Source organism: Sclerotinia sclerotiorum, genomic scaffold, assembly GCF_000146945.2.
Source record: "Sclerotinia sclerotiorum 1980 UF-70 scaffold_7 genomic scaffold, whole genome shotgun sequence".
Taxonomy (NCBI): Eukaryota; Fungi; Ascomycota; class Leotiomycetes; order Helotiales; family Sclerotiniaceae; genus Sclerotinia; species Sclerotinia sclerotiorum.
In genome coordinates, this window is record NW_001820829.1 from 1747886 (window position 1) to 1768127 (window position 20242).

The 20242-nt window shown below is 40.8% G+C and overlaps 9 protein-coding genes across 9 annotated transcripts; 2 read left to right on the forward strand and 7 right to left on the reverse strand.

The window, feature by feature from the left end:
* Nucleotides 1-419: 419 nt before the first annotated feature.
* Nucleotides 420-1094, reverse strand: SS1G_06247 (predicted protein; the record flags this gene model as incomplete). Its single annotated transcript, XM_001593275.1, has 3 exons — nucleotides 420-553; nucleotides 742-766; nucleotides 846-1094. 3 exons carry the CDS (start codon nucleotides 1092-1094, stop codon nucleotides 420-422), a joined length of 408 nt encoding a protein of 135 aa, XP_001593325.1.
* A 320-nt stretch (nucleotides 1095-1414) lies between these two features.
* Nucleotides 1415-1608, reverse strand: SS1G_06248 (predicted protein; the record flags this gene model as incomplete). Its single annotated transcript, XM_001593276.1, has 2 exons — nucleotides 1415-1492; nucleotides 1522-1608. 2 exons carry the CDS (start codon nucleotides 1606-1608, stop codon nucleotides 1415-1417), a joined length of 165 nt encoding a protein of 54 aa, XP_001593326.1.
* A 2201-nt stretch (nucleotides 1609-3809) lies between these two features.
* Nucleotides 3810-5019, reverse strand: SS1G_06249 (predicted protein; the record flags this gene model as incomplete). Its single annotated transcript, XM_001593277.1, has 4 exons — nucleotides 3810-3907; nucleotides 4143-4543; nucleotides 4650-4675; nucleotides 4936-5019. 4 exons carry the CDS (start codon nucleotides 5017-5019, stop codon nucleotides 3810-3812), a joined length of 609 nt encoding a protein of 202 aa, XP_001593327.1.
* Nucleotides 5020-5631: 612 nt separating this feature from the next.
* SS1G_06250 (predicted protein) lies at nucleotides 5632-6171 on the reverse strand (the record flags this gene model as incomplete). The annotated part of the gene is made up of 1 exon (XM_001593278.1): nucleotides 5632-6171. The coding sequence occupies one exon, from the start codon at nucleotides 6169-6171 to the stop codon at nucleotides 5632-5634; it is 540 nt and encodes a 179-aa protein (XP_001593328.1).
* Nucleotides 6172-7815: 1644 nt separating this feature from the next.
* On the reverse strand, nucleotides 7816-8586 carry SS1G_06251 (predicted protein; the record flags this gene model as incomplete). The annotated part of the gene is made up of 1 exon (XM_001593279.1): nucleotides 7816-8586. One exon carries the CDS (start codon nucleotides 8584-8586, stop codon nucleotides 7816-7818), a length of 771 nt encoding a protein of 256 aa, XP_001593329.1.
* A 2412-nt stretch (nucleotides 8587-10998) lies between these two features.
* SS1G_06252 (hypothetical protein) lies at nucleotides 10999-11963 on the forward strand (the record flags this gene model as incomplete). Its single annotated transcript, XM_001593280.1, has 2 exons — nucleotides 10999-11298; nucleotides 11349-11963. The coding sequence occupies 2 exons, from the start codon at nucleotides 10999-11001 to the stop codon at nucleotides 11961-11963; spliced, it is 915 nt and encodes a 304-aa protein (XP_001593330.1).
* A 428-nt stretch (nucleotides 11964-12391) lies between these two features.
* Nucleotides 12392-12720, reverse strand: SS1G_06253 (predicted protein; the record flags this gene model as incomplete). The annotated part of the gene is made up of 2 exons (XM_001593281.1): nucleotides 12392-12410; nucleotides 12590-12720. The coding sequence occupies 2 exons, from the start codon at nucleotides 12718-12720 to the stop codon at nucleotides 12392-12394; spliced, it is 150 nt and encodes a 49-aa protein (XP_001593331.1).
* A 989-nt stretch (nucleotides 12721-13709) lies between these two features.
* Nucleotides 13710-14905, forward strand: SS1G_06254 (hypothetical protein; the record flags this gene model as incomplete). The annotated part of the gene is made up of 5 exons (XM_001593282.1): nucleotides 13710-14103; nucleotides 14164-14359; nucleotides 14411-14517; nucleotides 14567-14715; nucleotides 14765-14905. The coding sequence occupies 5 exons, from the start codon at nucleotides 13710-13712 to the stop codon at nucleotides 14903-14905; spliced, it is 987 nt and encodes a 328-aa protein (XP_001593332.1).
* Nucleotides 14906-17201: 2296 nt separating this feature from the next.
* SS1G_06255 (hypothetical protein) lies at nucleotides 17202-19781 on the reverse strand (the record flags this gene model as incomplete). Its single annotated transcript, XM_001593283.1, has 7 exons — nucleotides 17202-17243; nucleotides 17532-18180; nucleotides 18261-18544; nucleotides 18615-18675; nucleotides 18785-19171; nucleotides 19222-19559; nucleotides 19608-19781. 7 exons carry the CDS (start codon nucleotides 19779-19781, stop codon nucleotides 17202-17204), a joined length of 1935 nt encoding a protein of 644 aa, XP_001593333.1.
* Between the last annotated feature and the right edge of the window lie 461 nt (nucleotides 19782-20242).

The following is a 20242-nucleotide window of genomic DNA, read 5'->3' on the forward strand; positions in this document are numbered from 1 at the left end:
TAAGTGGATTAAGCCAATACCAAAACCGAAAGGTCATCAAACGAGACGCAGTAAAAAGCTAGCGTGAGTTATCCCAAATTCTCATCCGTATGATAACAGGGGTTGACCGAGTTATTTTGTTATTGGTAGTGAATGTCTGGTGATTAACCGAGATGCGACAAATTTCCCTCACCCAACGTGCCTGTGGTATAGTCACCTTGGCCTCGACATCGTTTGCAATGGTATGCTATTTGAGATTGATTCTGCAATCTCATCGATAAGGTAATTATTCGATTTTGACTCTTCCTTTTTCGTGATGCTCTTCATTGGATTAGAATTCGAGTCGCTGATGGATGCCAGGCCGAACTTTTCCATCCTGAGTCCTATACCAATGGAAAGCCGTAACTTCCACGCGCGTACTGATCTTTTATGGTATAAGTCTAAGACTTAACCTGCTGACAAGAATATTCGTGGCTATCACACGAATATAAAAAGGTCTCATAGAGTTCCGTCCTAACTGCGATGCTAGGATCGGAATCTCCAGGGACCGGAGTAGTACTCGAAGAGCCGCATACTATATGCACTCCAAGAGATCTACACTCAATAAAGAACTCGACACTTGAAACAGTATCGTTGGAAGTCTTATCGCATACGACGTTTTCTATTTTGAGAAAATAATGGTTGTAGGTATTTGTAAAGAGAAGACATCCACAACCTCCATTGAAAGTTAGGCTTGTGGTTGTCAAAACAACAACCTCTTACTTCCTCTGGCGACTTCTCCCACGTCCTTTAGAGCTCTATATAGGCTTTGGTCAGTCTACCCGTGCAAGGAACCCTGGAAACATCGTGTGAGGGGGGAAACTTACATCATGTGATTTACAGTCATGTGAGTTTTGAGTAACATGTTCTTCCGCCATACATCGGTTTTCTTCATACAGCATGTTTAAAGGTTTTCCATCGAAAGTTAAATCAGAGTCGTTGATACTATACGGTAGCCTCCATGGTTCTGCCTGAAGATCAAATTCAGTGTTCGCGTTATTGGTGGCCGTGACATTTGTGATCAAAAAGTACTGTCTGCCGTCGGCAGAGGTATTATTTGTATGAGTTCTCGACATGATGGGTTTGAAAGAAAAGAAATTAAGAATTTGATTTTGATGTTTAATCTGCGATGGCTCAGTGCAATACTAAGTATTTGATTAGAAAACGAGGCTGATATTTATTTTGTTTGCTTAAGATGAGTTGGCAATGTTGATGTTGAGTTGTTGATTTTGAATGTGCAACATTAGACTTCAACAGCAAGCTGGAACACGATGGATACCCAACACATATATGTAAGAAGGGAAATGGTTATGAGGTTATGTATTTTAAAATATTACTCATATTGGGCAGTTCACTGGATTACACTCTCCGAATTGAGAAGGCCAGATGATAATCTTCAAGGTTTTGTGTCTGGCGGGATACCTAGGTGATGCTTCGGCCCAACTGTGAATGTGTCAATGCAGGTGTGACCTGACTGGGAAATAATCATGGATAGGCATTTACTGCAAAATAAAACTTTGTGGAATATCGCATTCCTGACTCGTCACGACGTCCTGTCGGCCCAGTCTTTGATAGTGGCGTAGTGCTCATGTTGTACGATATGACGGAAATGTATTACCGATATTACCGAACAGGAAAAGCCATGATCGAAAGCCAAGCTCAAAGAAGATGACTCAGCTTAGTAAACGACCAACAGCACCTGCACGCCTCGATCTCTTTCGTAAAGAACACACAAAGGAGAGACACCAAGGTATAATTTGACTGGACACAAAACTCCTTTTACCGGAACTCTGTCTCTTTATCTTTCAACATGTGATGATAAGATCCGGAATGCCCTAACTGAGATATTGATATCGAATTTGTTTCAAACGACCTAGCTCAAAACCGGGAAACAAGGGGCTTAGCAGAGACAGCTGATATCGTGACGATACATTATGACCTGTAGGCTCCCTTTCCCAATCGCCAAAAAAGCCGTCGGAACCGATGTAAGATTGGCAATTCTGCACTCCGCCATTTCATCTATTTCGGTACCAGATTAAACCAGATATTATCAAAAGCCTTCATCTGTCAAATCAACTTCCTTGCTACCCCTCCATTCGGGCAATAATACCTCACCGCTTACCCCCGCCTTGCGATAAATTATCTGGGGAAGTTTCAGTCTCAACTGCCAATAAATATATAGCCGCAGTCATAATCAATATTTGGTGGTAGCCAGCCTCAAACCCATTGCACTATTGGAAACGTATTGATATCCTCCACATCGCGAAATCGGGTCAGCATCATATCTTCCACAAACAACCAAACTCTGGATCGTGAAAAGATATAGCCTTCGGAAAAGCGAATCATTACTGTCCACATGAGCTCTTTTACATCTATATGATATTGCTAGCGTAGCATCTCGTTACCTACGATTCTACCGGTACTATTCACAATCAAGCATTTCTTCATTGCTTAGAATCAAATCCTTCCTAGGAAAGCCTCCTTCGGTCCGTCTTATTACGGCCGGCCAGTACAAATGAAAGCGACCAACCAAGGAAAATTACTCTCATCAAAAGCGCCTTTTCAATGCACCCACAGTCCATTACATTTATATTTCCTCGTTTCTTTTTGTCATTCAAACTCGGTATGTTTATCGTCGCATCCGCATTCTCCATCTAGATTTCCCATCGTGTATGTTATTTTCATGGCAAGACAATGGCAAAGTTCGCCCGTCTCGGCGATAAGTTGTTGACATCAATATCAACTTCAGAAACGTAAATGAATTACCATTTACGTCCTGTTCTATGGATTTTTCATCTCTGTAGTGTTTCGAGTGCGCAAAATACTGGATCAATGCTTTCTTTCTCAATCGCTCATGCGATGAAGACAATAATTATGTATATCAAGAAAGCATCAAGCTCTTACGCTTTTGCAGCCCAAAACTTGAAATTGCGCATGGCAATGATTTTGTGGTATTATTACGAAATGTAATCTTACCTATAAGGCTGAGCCAGATTGCAGGTTCAGCGACAACTGCTTCTGTAATGATTATAATCTGGCGGATTTACTGCGGAATATGATCGACCTTCCCTGTTTTAACATTACTCATATTGATCCAATCAGATGCTACATTTTTCAACTCCGGAGCTATCTCCGTAATTCGAGGAATAATCACGCCACAATTATCTCACTCATCATCGCAGCTTTTTGTGACAAACGAAGTCTTAATTTTGATTTCTTACTGCAACGTTGCCACGATCTTGTCAGTTACGTCATTGTCGTTCTTTATCTCTTGATTGTTACTCGGAAGTCGAAAACTTTGGTGTTGTTGAGTTTAGACATTGGGAAGTTTTAGTAATGATGCAAGGTCTATACTTAATGCTTGAGTGTATGGACTTTTATTGTTCGTCGGGGAATCTTTCCTGATTCTATCCTGATGCAAGAAGCTGTGAAAAGAAAGCTTCTCGCATGGGGTGGTGCCACTTACTAATGCTTCTCTATCTGCATCTCAACCAAGTACTTTGACATTCTTGCAATTCGTGACAAGCATTGGCATACTTTACGAGTTATATCTTGAACGCAGATTTGTTAATTGATCATTAATTAGTCTTCGAGTTTACAGTATCGGCTTCCCTTGGTATGTATGGAAGTCTAAGGATTGATTCTACAAAACCCATTTGCGCTCTACCAGTACCTTGATGGGTTTGTGGAGAGGCATGCATTTTGCTGTTTAGTTTATATGGCTTTCAGTATGATATTCAACCTTAACCTAGTATCCCGTGTCATTCATGTGTAATTGTGAGTATGACGATTCAGTGGTTTTCGATGGTGTTTAACTTTCTTTTCTGTACATAAGAAAATGAAACAGCAAATGCAAGTGCAGCTCTAGTTGTAAACATCATTACAGCGGCTGCATCGAAAGATACCAGTGAATCTTAAGACTCGCACTGTCTGAATGCGAATAGATTTGAATAGGTATTGCTGCTTACTTGTGCATTTGACTCAAAAAACTTTTTTGTCAATTCTGGAGTTATAAAATTTTAGCTTTCGCCTGAATGTTGTGAGTGTGAAAAGCCATGTTGTTTCTTAGGGGTATCTCGGAAGGGCTTGAGCTGCTAAGGGTCTCAATCGCTATCTCTGATTACACGTTAAAACCCAACTATTTCTCTTGCCATCAACCCAATATCCTGCAAGTATTAAATAACTCGAGATTTTAAATCTCAGCCTAGCTTCTTGAGCTACCACTATTTCCGTTTTCACTAGGTCAACTATAAAGTAATCTTCTTCACAAACTTCAAAGTATTCTGCATCTTTCAAGGATTCTTCTTCGAATTTCTCATAGGTTCTTTTTTCTTTGAAGGCCTTGCGTCTCAGCTGTTCTCTTACTGTCTTTGCCCCTTTTGTTGCTTTTTGACCTTGATCTTCGATGATCCTGCACGCTGAAGCCCTGGTATTCTTTGTGTTGTCTTGGAGCTGGAGTAATTTCGGGGCTGCAGCAGAAGTACGAAAGTTTGGGTTTTTCTTCGGATTATACTCTTCGGGGTGTCTGAAAGTGGAAAGTCTTAAAATACCCTCAAGATTTCAAAATCTTTAGCTTAACCCGGATGTTGTCCTGGTTTTATAAATGATAAAGAACTTTGAAGCTTATTCACAATGGCATTTTGCGATCTTGAGGTATCTTGTTATGGAAGAGTGGCTAATTGACCGGGGAAAATTATGTTAAGGCGCTAGCTTCACAGTTGATTCTAGTGGATTCACGGCGATGTTATTACATGGAGCCGGGATAACTTCAGCAGATTATGATCCAATATGGTGATGTACGGCCTTTTGGATTTTTCTGGTGGTTGTGATGGGCCGTGTATTTTTTGCAAAGTAGGGAATAATTTGGGGAGTGCGAGATTTTTGAGATTTTTGCTGCTGCTAACACGACTCTTATACTGCAAAAGTGTAACCGTTCTGGGCAAGTAGCCCTAATTCAATCTGCTGTGGGTTTGGTATTGGAGGTGGATTTTTCGGACTCATTTTAAGGTCATGAGTAACTGGAAAATCAATCTTTCATCACGTCGTATTCACATGAAATTATTCCTCCATTGATTCATTTTCCTTTGAAAATTGTGCGCAGCTCATATACTTTTACAGCATATCACCTATGTACTCCGCGGTGCTGCCGATCGGACTCACTTCTTGAGGTATATTAATCATTGAAATTTTCGAAATAACTGACTGTCCTCACAGAACTCAGAATTACCATGCTTCATGCGACTTGCAACTTTGGAAAGTATCACAATGATTTGAAGCTTTATTATGATTTTGTATAGACGGTGTGGATGAAAAGACTGCTTTTGGGTAGTTATCACTTGATTTCTCTTTTGAATTTCAACGGTTCGGGTACTTATTTCGTGTTCCTAGCTTGTGTGCTGCACTGGTGTCTTGATATTTCATTTTGCGAATGGTAGAATGGGACTTGCGGATATTGTCACGCTTCTCAGTCATCACATCATTGAATTCGGAACTTTTGAATGGTGTTTGAAAATCTCGCATTTTTGCAGATAGCTAAAACCTGTGGATGTGGGAAAACATTTACTACTCAAAAGGAAATGTTCTCCCTAACACGATGGCCTGAAGTGGTGCCCTTTATCTCTTTCTCCAGCACCTAATCCATTCTCTCCTTTCCCTTTCCCTTCTCCCCTTTCCCTTTCCCTTCTCCAAACTTTCAAGCCATTCCTTACGAACCTCCTTATGTATTTCCAATACCAGATGCCCAGAAATACATTTCAAATAATTAACTGCGCTTTCCCGATCATACTGCATGCCCTTATGCTCAGTCTCCAAATACCCCCGACACTTCCCAATGAAAATCATAGGCAATTGTTCTCTAGCAAAATCGTAGAATCTCTTCTCGCTATCGGTGGTAGCGCACTCAGAGCATTTGAATTCAATGAATTTATAGTCCTTGTTCTCGGGTGCGCTGGGAAACTCCGGTTCGTATTTGACATAGTCGAAGCAGAGGAATTCTTTTTCCACCTCGTGTTTGAATACGTGCCATTGTGGTTGAAGGTCAAGTCGGATATTCGTGGTTAGTACTTCGCTGTGGTTGCATTCTGCCGTTGCGCAACGCAATGTGACTACGGTGGTTACGGTGTTAAGCTCTTCGAACAAGTTTGAAAACGACATTGTTTTGGTGCTTGGTGGGGGATGTCTGTATGAAATGTTAGGTTTTTGTTGACCTCCTGGGATCTTGGCAGCATATGCATATATATTGCATGATGCATATAAGGAGCAAACAAAACTCAACTTTTAATTCATTCTTTCCTTTTTGGTATACTGTTTGTTTGCTTTCAATATTTTGATTTCATAGCACTTTTAATTCCGAAGGCTGAATACCTAACCTTATTCCTTCATTTTTTGAATATATACTCGCAGCTTAACTGCTTAGCTAGAGAATCAATCAATTCAATCTGATGCTCTTTCTGGTCTCAAGAAACCCAATAGTTTTTGTCTTGTGAGATTTAAGGGGGAGTTGATCATTAGTATGCACACTTTGATAGTTCGAGGAGGGAATGCTTTATGTGTGTGTATGAGTACTTGCGTGGGATATCGTTGATGCTTTGTTTGGTTGTGTAATTGGAAGTGGAAGTGGAAGGAGGTTTGATGTTGAAGTTCTTGAAAAGAAAAGGAAAAAAAGAAACAGCGGGAGCTGAACCCTTTTATACACCCAGAAATCATTATTGAATGATTATCCGCGCGACAATCATGACTATGTGGATTAAATAGATGGTATTGAAATTATAATATGACTGGAAAATATCACTGATTTTTGAGTTAGACAAGTTGACTATTGCCCGCCTCTGACTTGCAAAGGAGTTATTTACTTGAGGATTCTCATTAATGAATATATATTATGATTATATCTCTGATACTTATATTCATAGTGCAAATACTCTGTCATACTCATACTACCGAAGCATTAAGGATTGATACGCAAAAATAATCTTATGTGGAATCGATATGAAAAATCACAATATTAATATTGAACCAAAGATAGATATTAATATCAGCTTGCTTGCATATATACACTTCCTCATAACAACACTATTTTTTTTGGTTGGCTTGGTTTGGTAATCTTAATCTCAAATTCTCACATTTAATTATTAGGGACATAAAAAGATGAATATTAAGCTCCAGTCATAGCACATCTCAGTGCTCACAGCCATTTTCTCCAGCTTCCGCGCCCCTGATTTCTTCCCACACTCTCCCCATCCTAACTTTTATCCAGAATATACTAATCATCAATCAATCAATCAATAATAACATCACCCAAATCTAGCTTCATGTGCAGGATAATTGTATATAAACATAACACACATAAAACATTAAAGATATCCAGTTAATTATCCAAGTGACTAAGTTATGATATGATATAATATAGTGATTTTGGAATATTATAGATTATCTTTTATAAATTTCGTAATAAATTAATTCCTTTTTGGTGAGTGTTTCTTCTGAATAGTTTATCTCGATGCCGCTCATTGAGAAATTTGGAAATTGGATTTCTCTCTTGGATTAGTATTGCTTTTGATATATTTCGTGTATACGAAAAAAATTTCATCTCTTATTTTTGGTTTCTATCTTATATGATGTTGGTTTATGAACGGAAGTTAATGAGTACCTAGTTTTAGTAGTGAATCATTTGTTTTGAAAAATCTCGCATTACTTTAGAATATATACTATCCTAATTCTTTCACTAGTTCCACGCTAAACCCTTTCTTTACTCCTCAGAATAAATTAACTCTCTTCTGGTGCTCCCTGGGCCTAAAATCACCCCATGACTATCACTGAGGGAACCCGCACTCCCATTCCCTCAACTTGCACAAAATTCCCGCCTTTCCATTCCCATACTATATTTACGAGATCGACGACAGGTCGATCTGTCACTTTCAAAAAATCCCAATTTGGAACCATTTCGATGTAGTCATCGCTCTTGATGCGTTTCTCCTTTTTCTTCTCAGTTACCTTGATAAACTCGCCTAGAGCCATAAATCCCTTTGCTTCTAGATCGGCCTGAGCTTTTGCAGCTTTGTAGTATATTTTTGTTTGGGCGTTTCGAATATTGCTCAAATACTCATGTCGCCGCTTGGAAGTACCTATTCGAGGCAAAAAGGCAGGAGCTTGGCCTCCAAAACGAAACTCCGGTCTCGGAACTGTTTGATTGCTACCCAGTTTCACGAAACCAGGCTGATTCCGTTCGGCATCCGTCAAGCCTTCTTGTAACCTCCTAATCCAGCAAACTCTTCCACTGATACGAATATCCTCATGGCCTTCTCCTTTTGGTCTTAATCCCCAGCGGCCCAGATTGTCGAAAGCTTCAAAGTAAGCCTTGGTGATCATTTCTGCCTCTTTATTAAAGGCCCTCTTGATTGAAGTGTACGTGCCATTTGCTTCATTCTGATTGCAATGCGTACAAATTCTCGATTGCTGCTTTACTACGATTTCCACATATTCGCCCTCCCCTACTTGTATTAAATCACCCCCACCCTCGCATGAACAAGCGAATAATACCCAGACACCGCGGGGTCCTACGTAAGACATGATGAAGGAGTTTCGGCTGTTATCTTTGTTTGAAGAGATGTCTATTATGGTTTAGCTTTGAATGCATGTCAGTCTTTGAAGAATCATAAGAAGGGATTAATTAATACATACAATATCGACTTAGGATAACGATATTCAAAGCCAAGGAATTCCGTAGCAATACCGTCCTCGATGAAGGGTAGTTGAGTAACGAAATATATTGTTTCAGCGACTTCCAATAATTACGGATTTAGTAAACTTGGAAACACTTACGTTATCGGCTTATTAGCCTCCTGGTCCGAAAGTTGCTTGCTATTGGTGTATCTGGGTGATAAAGAGCGATGGTGAAAGTGGATATTGGGTTCCTCCGTTGATAAGAAAGTGCATGGAAAAGAAAAGCAGAGGGAATGAAATGATGGAGGACTTCAAGGTCTTTTATGTCTTTTCTGCCTGTAGACAGATGACACCTTGTAAATGACTAGAATAATCAAGTCATGATGAATGACATTAATTAATTACGACTCCTAATTTAAGTTAGTCTCATCAGCGGAAAGCGTCACAAGAAATACGAAATTCTTGGACATAAAAGGGAAAAGAATAACATTGTCTAATATTCCCGCTTTCATGGTTCTTTTCTAGACACCGGATGCAAAAATGATAGTAAATCTCGGTCAACATCCAGATTCATGGAGCATAGATGAGGATGGCCCTTTTCTAATTAGACGACACATATTTCTTACTTTTATGCTATGTTCCTCTTCAGCAGGGCCGTTGCGTTCTGTAGGTAATGTAGAACATCTATTCTCATCATCAGTATTCAGGTGAATTCTCAGACATACATGTGAAATTTATCTGTCCAAATGAGTAGTGATACCTGTGCTCACGGATGAATTCGCCCGACTTCCACTCACAACATCTTGCATCACGGCTACAGTCGCTTGAATACCTGCTGAAGCCGGAGAGATAGCGAGTTTATCAGCTTTTTACGTAGCCCTTCCGCGATTCACATCAGTGATGCAGGACTGATTGTTGATGCCGCGAAATCTTACACTAACGATCCCCATGGGATAAGGTCGCTAGATCTTCGCCTCGCTCCTACTCGCGATCCTGGTAGGGGAAAGATTATGAGGCGCCTGCGGTGAATGTGGACGAAGTTTCGAGATTAGTTGTCCGAATTAGTGCACGTGAGGTAATGATGGTGCTGCTCAATAGTATTATTCTAGATCGGCCGAGAAAAATCACCAATTTAGATAGTAGAGAGAGCGCCCAAGAAACAGCTCAGATTGTAGACGGAGGTGAAGGTCCCTTGAGCATTTGGCGATGGATATCCCATGGTTCGGGGGAAGTCATCACCAACTGACACATTTTCAAAGACGCCTTGACCCGATTAGTGCTCCGGCAATCAGTAATAATTCTGACAGGATAATCGTTTGGTCGTAATCATAGAAAACCAAAATTGTCAGATTCCAATGGCTAAACAGATGAAGAACTTTCATCAACTTTATACCCAACGCACTTCCATACGCATGCCACCCCTCATGCAGCTTAATGCTCCCACACGAACCAGATGCACACTGTCAATCATCACCAGCCAAATTTTTTTGGCAATAGATAATCTCCATCCCATGTTTGACAGATATAGTGAATCCAAGATAGCGGAACAAGTCCTTTCTTGATCAGTGGCTAGCAAAATCGCGGGGACCTCAGATTGCGGCAGATTCTAGCGGCGACCAAGCGGGGTCTTTTGAAGACTCAAAGGTACGCATCCAGTAGGTTGATTTATGTCGGAAAGCCTTCCCTTTCACGAATTCATACGCCATTTTTTGTTTCTTGATGTTGATGTTATCTCGGGCTAGTTAGTGGTTGGCGGAGTAAAGTGGGGGAACGCTTCGTGGGGTAAGATCAAAAGGACCCAATGTCTACCGTGTAGCAGGGAACTAGATAGAACACCTTCCTGTATAAGCTTAAATTTGACGTCGAATGATCATACTTATAACCAATAGAATCGATTACTTCTCATAAATCCACTTTATTTATTTCGGCCCACCTTAAAGATCCACCGTATCTAGTATAGATCTTCACGACCTATACCCCTTCCATATCTTGAATAGCCTTACCCGTAAGTCTACGCCAGAATTGGAGTGTGATGCAGAATTTCTGGCCGCACGAGTGTTGAGCTAACAAAAGCTGAGAGTTCTTCATGCTTAGCTCATTAAGCTATTCTGTTTGTGCAGCTTTCAAGCGTCACATCGTTCCTGCCGTGGTAGCATCTTCCCATCATGTAAAATAATCCACATGAATGCCCCATCCGATCGCAGCGTAGTATTATACGTATGCCAAGATCGCGCTTCTATCATTATACTTTATGCTTAAATATCCTGCTGGGTCCCCTTTACATTCAGGACGATTCAATAATACTTGAGCTTGCGCAAAATGGCGATGAACGTTCAGTCCAAAACTGCGATTGTCACTGGAGGAGGTTCTGGCATCAATTTTTGTTTTGCAAAATTGCTACTCAGCCGAGGATGTAATGTCGTCATTGCAGATTTAGCTCTGCGTCCAGAAGCACAGGAATTGGTTTCGAAATATTCCGCATCTTCGAATGGAGCAAAAGTCGTGTTCCAACAAACGGATGTGACAGAATGGGCACAGTTGGAGAAAATGTTCGAAATAGCAATCGAGCATTTTGGTGGTGCAGATATCGTTTGCCCGGGAGCTGGCATATTTGAACCAGTTTGTTCCCACCTTTTTGCTTTAAAAAAATATGTTAATTAAAAGTGTAGCCATTTTCGAGTTTTTGGATCCCTCCCAATAACCCTCCTTCAGTTGATAAAACCTCCGAGTCGAGGTACAAAACACTTGACATCAACATCACACATCCCATACGCACGACCCAAATGGCGATAGGGCATTTTATGAAACGAAAGAAGCCTGGAGTTGTTATTCATGTATCCAGTATCGCCGGCCAGATTGCATCCTTCCCGAGCCCGATGTATGTCGCCTCAAAACATGCCATATCAGGTTTCGTTCGTTCATTGGCACAGTTGGAATTTCCCACTCCAGATATCCCAAAAGTACGTGTCAGTGCGGTTGCACCGGGTCTAATCAAGACTCCACTATGGACAGATCATCCCGAAAAAATGGCATTTCTCTCCAAAGAGGATCCGGAAAACTCGTATTGGGTAACTCCTGAATCTGTTGCCGAGAGGATGCTAGAACTTGTCGAAAGTGAAAAGTATCTTGGGGGAACAATTTTAGAAGTTGGAAAAGGGGTGAGGAAAGTGGAAGCCTTCAATGATCCAGGGCCTGTAGAGGAATTCAAATCAGCCACTTATGTATCTCGTGAGATTTTGGAGGCTAATATATGGGCATCTTTGGAGAGACAACACCGAGACTAAGCAGTCACATTGAACATTTGAGGACCATCCAGGAGAAGAACAATAGAATTGATTCGAAGAACTTCTTATTCAATTACCGATTTGACCGAGGCGTATTACGAGTGAAAATGTACCACATTGTCTAGGCACTTGTTACAGAGCTGAACTAGGTATCTAGTGTAAGACAACAACTTCTCTCATATGATAATCGTCATATTACGCTGTTTCCATGCTGATCCTTCAATGTAAATATGAAGCCAGCCGCCGCCCCATATGGATAAGCCAAGAAATAGTCATGAACTACTCTCAAGTCTCTCAAAGTCACATCGATGCCTGTTTGAAAAGCAACACCCCCAGATGTGCTAAGAAACATGCTTCCCACCTTCACCACCAATTTTTGAGGAGCAGATTTCCCTTCAAAAGCAACAACAAACAGAGCTCCTTTCCAATCATGCATCATCTTTCCAGCTGTGATGGAATTAACAGATTGCGTCATCTTTGACACATCAGATCCAAAGTTACCCCGTATGTAAACAGCCCACGTGTGGCTAGTGTTTCGTGCTCGCTAGATTTCCTGCGGCTTGATCAAAAGTTGTTCGTAATGCCATCGATCTTCCGGGCCATGAGGGAGAAAGTCGTCAACGTACGGCGCATCGAAAAGCCCTTCGACGTCAGGAATTTTGGTCTTCTCAAAGCTCACCCAAACTAGTTTTGGGGACACGATATTGGGAGGAAAAAAAATGCCAAGTTTATGAATGGGGCTTGGGCATGGAGGCATTGTGGTGATCTTTTTGCAAAGGGTTTTGTGAAGGGGCCAATCTAAGGTTTGGCATGTAGATGAACAATAAGCGGCGGCTTTACAGCGTGCACAGTCTTTTGCTGGGAGATTCCAAATGGTACAGGTTGATGCAGATGGATCTCTTGAACCAACTTCAAGGTTGTTTGTAGATGCCGTATCTTGAATTCTTTGTGATTGCACACGGAAGCAGAGGTGTGAAGAGTTCTGAAGATGTAGTTAGTAAGAGATGTTTATGAGCCAAAAAGATAACAATTACCTAGCACAAAGATAGAGAAATAGAAGAAGCTATGTGCCCAAAATGGATTTTGATATCACTTCTATCCATTGTGCTTGGGATATACTGCAAACGAAATAAAATCCCCAAGGAGTACACTTCTTTTAACACTCGAGATATGATTCATAATTAAAAAGAAGGACTTACTACGGCTATCTTTGATACGTGCGAGCTTCAAGAGCAAAAAGATGCAAACGAGCGAATATTGGCGAATAATGATTCAGTGACCGTTGAAGGGCGGTAAGTCACATTCAATTTATTGTCGGGGTAAATCACGTGATATCGTGTAACGGAACTTTTAGGCACGCGAAACGGTACAACTTAAGACCAAATACAACCATCGGGTGTTCGCAATTGAAAAACGTAGAATATATTTAAGATCCTGCGAACAACTACTACCTTAAACTGAAACCGTTCGTGGAACAATTCTAGGAAAGTGTTTGGTAGCCAAAACTTTTACAATTTTACAAGTATTTGCGAGGAACCAAGGTATTCGAATCCAGCCTCAACTGTATAGGCCTCCTCATATCGACACTAGTCTTATTGGTATCACAAATTGACCTGTGAGTTCAAAATGGCCACGCTATCGACTTTGCATCTATTTCCACTTGTTGCATAGAGCTAACGACTTTTGAGTAGTTTACAGTCACCATTTCCTTCTGATTCGTGAATCGCGTCACGCAACTTCGAAAAGATGGTTGTACTCGACAAACTTCCGAATATGGACGTTACTATCGAAATAAATGGAGCGGAAGTTCAGGAATACAATGACGATGAGGAATTAGAGGTTGGATCGGGACCGATTGCCAATCATCAAGCCCTCAGAACAGTGTCCAGATATATTGAAGCTATTGATGGTGCTGAGTTTAGCATTAAATTCTTTGCGTCACCCCAATTCAAGATGAACTCGCCGAATCTCCAAATAGACATTTCAGTTGACGGCAATCTTTCCGAATCAACATTGTTTGGACTAGTTCAAATAGGACTGCCTCTGATAGTTGATGGTCCAATAATTTTCCACCCATCATCAAGAGATGGACCAGAACGATGGGCAGTACGAAAGTTTAGGTTCTCGAAGCTTGATATCTGTACTTTACCTTAATTTCACAAATCTTAATCCTGCTAATACATGTGCTAACATTATGTAGCAAGTGAGGAGTCTCGACTCTCAACCTTGAACAAAGACACGGCTGAAGCCGAAAAGGTTGGTACAATTGAAGTCAGAATATGGCAAGTGTCCGCAGGGACACCAGTAGCACCCCGTGCGACTGAACATAAAATTAGCGCCGACAATAAGTTTCATGAAAAGGCGCTCAAAGGTCAGGCCAAATCCCACAATGTCTCGTAAGTTGGATGATAACCTCGATGCACCCATCATCCGGCTTATAGTTTTAGGTATTCTGGAGAAACCCCTTATTCTGCTACAAAAAAGGTTATAGTAGAAAAAATCGATGGCAACGATTATCCTATAGCCATATACAAGTTCAAATACCGGTCCAAAGGTACAGTGCAAATTGGTTGAGTAGAGATTCATTACTAACTTCAATACAGAATCTCTCAAGCAGTTATTCATCATTGAGCGAACTCCCGAGTTGGAGGACACCCCAGCCCCGGACCCAGAATTAGACGTTGACCTCGAGAATTTGTCAACTGCTCAACGGGAACGACTCAAGGCGTTTCTACGCGTTGAAGGCATTGCTGTAAGTAGCTAGTGATATCACCTCCATACATAGGCTGACTTCACATTAGGACCGTTCATCCAACACTCCTGAGAGAAAAGTCAAACGCGAGCGGGATAATGGAGAAGGTAGTGCAAACCAAGCACGACGAAAGAAGTCTAAAACTACACAGTTCGTTGATCTTACTGCCGATTCTGACGAAGATGAGTAGAAATGGATCCTCATTTCAGATATCTAAAGCCGCAGAGATTTCACTTTAATTTTTCTTGTGGCGTCCAGGAGTCCGTCATTGTTCGATCTTTGGTTGATCAGATATACCCTATTTACTTCTTAGGCGCGGGGAGATATTCATCGGGGACAATGGCGCGATGGAGGTAATGTAGGAAATGATTTATTGTTCCATCTAGTCCGGCGGACTTTCATGCAATTATGGTTATTTTCTTTGTATCTTAGTATTACAGATCTCAAGCATTTATTGTGTAATCTGTGACCATAAAGTTTGAACGAATAGTGGTAAACTTATGTGCATGTATTCTCAATACCATACAAAAGCTACACACTCGGTAAATCATTCATTATACAAGTACCAAGTTAAGGTATTTAAAAGATAGGAATAGATTAATTCAAAAAGTCCTCAGAGATAACCTCGTTACCATTCAAACGTATTCCACGCTTCCAGCAAAACTGCAGAGATACTCCAATTATCACAAAGTGAAGTAGAAGTACTAAACCACAGATTATAGACTAGTTGGTAAATGCTTTCATTCGAATTATCACTGTTAAGTTTATAGCAGACGAGGAAACTTTGTATATATGGTTGTGCTGAATAAGGGTTTTGGATACTAAATGTGTTTTATCCAGATGTGATGTTGTGATATCATGGATGGTATCTTAATATTACGAGTAGTGTATTGAATTGTAACGATACTGTACTGGAGGCAGCGACTGCCTGAGGTTTCGTCTGGTTAATAGTTGTGGGTTAAGGCTTTATCACTGGTATTCACTTGGAAGTGAATTCGTTACTTCATCAAGTAGAATGTAGGTAAACTAATTGATAATTAAGTTGAGCACGAAGCTCCTTAACTACGAGACTAAATGAATGTTTATATACCCTATATCATCTTTTGAGGACCTCTGGGACCCTAAGGTCCAAAAGGTCCTCGAGGTCACGTGAATTAATGAATCGTGACATGAATCTTAGATCCCTTTTTATGCTATCTATAGAGTTAATAAATCTAATACTGTAATTTCGAGCCACCTTTATTTTAGCTTACTTTTCTTCATCAAACGCAATGAAAATTAACATTTATAGTTTTTTGTTACGACGGGCTACACAACTACCAAGACACGTGATCACAAATGATCAATAGTGATCATTAAGGATCACTAAGGATCACGGTATAGGTGATCACTGATGATCATTAAGGATCACTAAGGATCACGATATAGATGATCACTAATGATCATGAAGGATCACTAGTAATCATGGAAGCATGAAGGACTATATAGTCAAGATGGATTTCCTTTGTATAGAGCTTCGTGCTCAAGATCAATCATTTAGTATATCCTACTATTAGTTACGAATTGCATATCATCATTGTCATTACTTAAGTCCCTGCTTGACGCCTAGTTATAAACCACCTCGAGAGCCTAGAGCACTTCCACGTGATCTAGACGGCAAACCTCGTAACATATACATAGAAATATCTCAGTGATCGAAGTGAGGGGAAGCCAAGTATTGCTTCCTTTTGGTTCCTTCCTAGTCCGGATTAGAGTTTGAGTGAATGTGAGAGCCATCGCATGATCACGCGCCTCATGTATTAATTTGCAAACGGGTGCACTAATTTCATTTTCATCTCATATTATGTTCTTAATTCACTATTTACATGCTGATCTATAATACTTCTAGAATGAAAGTAGAGATTTCATTCTAGCTATATATGAATCTAGAAGATTGATACTTTCTTTCATTCCCTTCGGACTGATCCTGTCTTCAGTTGAGCTGCTATTAGTAATATAGAACCTGTTGGGTTTCTTAAGGCCAGAAAGAGTATCAGATTGAATTGATTGATTCTCTAGCTAAGCAGTTAAGCTGCGAGTATATATTCAAAAAAATGAAGGAATAAGGTTAGGTATTCAGCCTTCGGAATTAAAGTGCTTTGAAATCAAAATATTGAAAGCAAACAAACAGTATACCAAAAAGGAAAGAATGAATTAAAAGTTGAGTTTTGTTTGCTCCTTATATGCATCATGCAATATATATGCATATGCTGCCAAGATCCCAGGAGGTCAACAGAACCTGTTCATTCGCCAATAACTCGGGACCTCAACTATCTTCATATAATGATTTCCATGAACTCTCAAGTTCACTCATAGCACTCATTACTCTCCTTCCATGATTCTATTACATAAGATCTTAGACACAAGCTTTTTCACCACGTATTTCCCAATCGAAGCCATAAAAGTCAAAAATCCATTTACTCTATTCTTCACTCGCATAAGACTCTTCATGCCCTGACCCAGCTCTCGTTTATCTCAAAGCGAGGCTTCTAATCTTTGACCCATACATTTATTAGTCCTTAGAGTCATGATATATAAAAGCACAAAGCCAAAACTAAAAATGCATATTTAATATAACGATCCCCAACTCCGCTTTTAGAGCTCATTAGATTTATACCCACTTTGCTTTTTACGAGAGCATTTTTGTTTCCTCATAAACGAATCATAACAATTTCCGGCGGTGTTGGACTCGGTCTTTCTTTTCTCTTCTTCAAATCTTCATCTCAACAGCAATTAGATGTCCCTCCACTCTCCACAATCCCAGAATTTGTCCCTACAGACAATCCATTCAGAATACCCAGATACTCTAAATCTCCCGCGCTAAAATCCTCCTCAAAGCTTCTTCCCATTATATCTCCACCCGATCCCTCAAACTCCACCCTATGTTCCGCAAACGCCCCATGAATCGACATACTCCCCGCTCCTCTACTCACTCCTGGTGTACTCCAGCTATTCCTCTCCACACCCAAACTTGTATCCGCCGATACTCCTCTGGCAATAATCTTCAGTTCTCTTTCCGTTCCCCTCGCGCCCTCCCAAACACCTGCTAATACCTTAATAGCGCCTAATCCCAATCTTATCCTATCTCTCGCCATCCTCCATTCAGTGGATTCTTTCCCTTCACGTTCACCTCTGTTTCCATCTCCCTTATTATCATACACATATGCACATGCGCTTAAATTTGCTAGCGTTGCCTTTGTGATCCCACAGATACCTAGTGGCGTGTGCAATAATATTGGACTTGGGAGTGCATATAGATTTAAAGCAGTTTGAGCGGCTTCGATGGTTTTCTTGGTGTGCAACCAGCGAGTTAGATCTTCGTTGTCAGTTGGGGGAGATGTAGGTGGTGGTCGTGCGCAGCGGGAAATTTTCTCAAGAGGTGAATGATAGAGGCGTGAAAGGCGGCGGTGGATGACTACTAAAAGCCTATGTAATTCGGTTAGCATGGTTTGTTTACATTAAATTAGCTCATAGAAAGAGACTAATGCGAAGCGAGCAAAACATACGTCTGTAACAAATTTTGTGCTTGAAATAACAACTCATCTACTTCCTCGTTCTTATCCACTACCCCTTGCTTTTCAATAGGTAAATGAAGTTTCCAATTAACAAGCATAGCGTCGGCATTGGTAACAGCGGGTTCAAGATTCTTGCCTGTGATATTGTTGATGCTAAGAATGGTGCCAATGATACGGACAAGGTCAATGAGGTATGTAAAAGAAGAGAAGATTGGGATTTCGTCTTCGAAATCACGGGAATCATATTCAGAAAGGGTTCGAGGTCGTGGAATATGCTATAAAGGATCAGAATTTTCACCCATGTGTCTGGAGAAATGTAAGGTAAGTGGTAAAAATATTACATACTCCACTATCAAACTCGTGATCTTCACAAGGTAGATCTACGTGTGTTTCAACTGCGGATAAGCTAGAATATGTTAACATATAATCCGACACATTAAAATCGCACATGCAAGGCCACTTACATGAAACAAGAAGCACAAGCAATACCAGAAAATATACCATCGAGAACATACAGTCCCCAATAAGTTCTTCTCCAGCTTTCAGCTAATACAGAATCTCTTTCCAGTCCAGCGAAATTTTGATGATTCATACCGATCTCCAAAGCCATACATATATCCCTATCTAAAATAGCACGTGCCTTTCCTCTTTCATCTTCTGCGTGGATGGCAATGGCCAGTAGAAGCAAAGCTTGAACACTAAAGCCATTTTGTGGTAAACTCGGAAGATCTAGCTGGCTTAAAGCTATAGCTCTGAATTCTGCCGATGGGAGATCAGGTGCATATAGTGATCCAATATATTGCATGACTGGTAAAAGGTTATCAAGTGAGTCTGGATCAGATTTCAGTCTACCCAGGAAATGAGGTTTTGGAATGATATAAGGATGGGCTTTGTGGAAGAAACTATCGAACCATCAGTGATAGAATACGTTGAGGAGTCAAGATTGACTAACTTGTAGTAAAGATCGATCAATCTTCTTGAGTCCACAGGCTTAATACTGTCTAGTCGTGAAGAAGAGTTATTTGGGCTCAGGGAAGCATCAGAAAGTGCGCCTGTCCATAATTCACTGGATGAATTTCCAACATGACTTTCCTTTGGAGTAGAATATCCTCCTTGTTCTGTTCGAACGGAACGTCCTCGAGACTGCTCTTTCGCCGAGTTTCTTTTTCGAGGAGCATTCTTGTCTCGCATGCCTCTTCGTGACTTTGCATAGAAGCATGGCTTATCATCTTGCTGACAACGACTGCACGAAGGCATTTCTGCTCCGCATTTTACATGACGACTCCGGCACTATTCAATGATTAGTACACCAAGGGGTAAAACAAAACCTTTACATACCGGCACGCATGCTAACGAGACCCTGATACCACCTCTAGACTCGTGACTTTGGGTCGTGTTTTTATAAGTATTCTGGGCTTCCTGAACCGGCGTTCCAAAGTCAAAGAACATTGCCAGAGGATCTTCTAGTACTCTCGGGGATGGAAATGATGATTCGAATCCCGCAGAATCCATAATTTTGGTGATGAGGCGAATGCTCGGGTTCTAGGATTCTCGGGTTGTAGAGTATTCCGATGGAGCTACGCCGTTTGAAAATATAGACTAGATGGAACCTCACAAGCTACACAGATTATACTGTAGTACGCTGTTTACAAGTTGAGAGTTGGTGTGGCAAGCTGATAACATTGATAAGTAGGCCATAACATATTCTTAAAAACAATTTCATGGTTGAAGAAGATTGGTTGCGTATGATGTGATCCCCCAGCTTGAATTGACCCTGGTTCCACTTCCATGTCCTGTTTGATGTAAGCAGAATGAAGCTCATGTCAGCAAAAAGTTCGAGACTAGAAAGTGATCAACCGGCTAGATCAAAATAGATCGGGAAGTCGCAAGGGATGAGTGGGTTCTGGCCATTCATGCAATGCAATAAGAAACAAGCCACCTTGAGGGATTGCTATAAATCTGCATCCGCTATC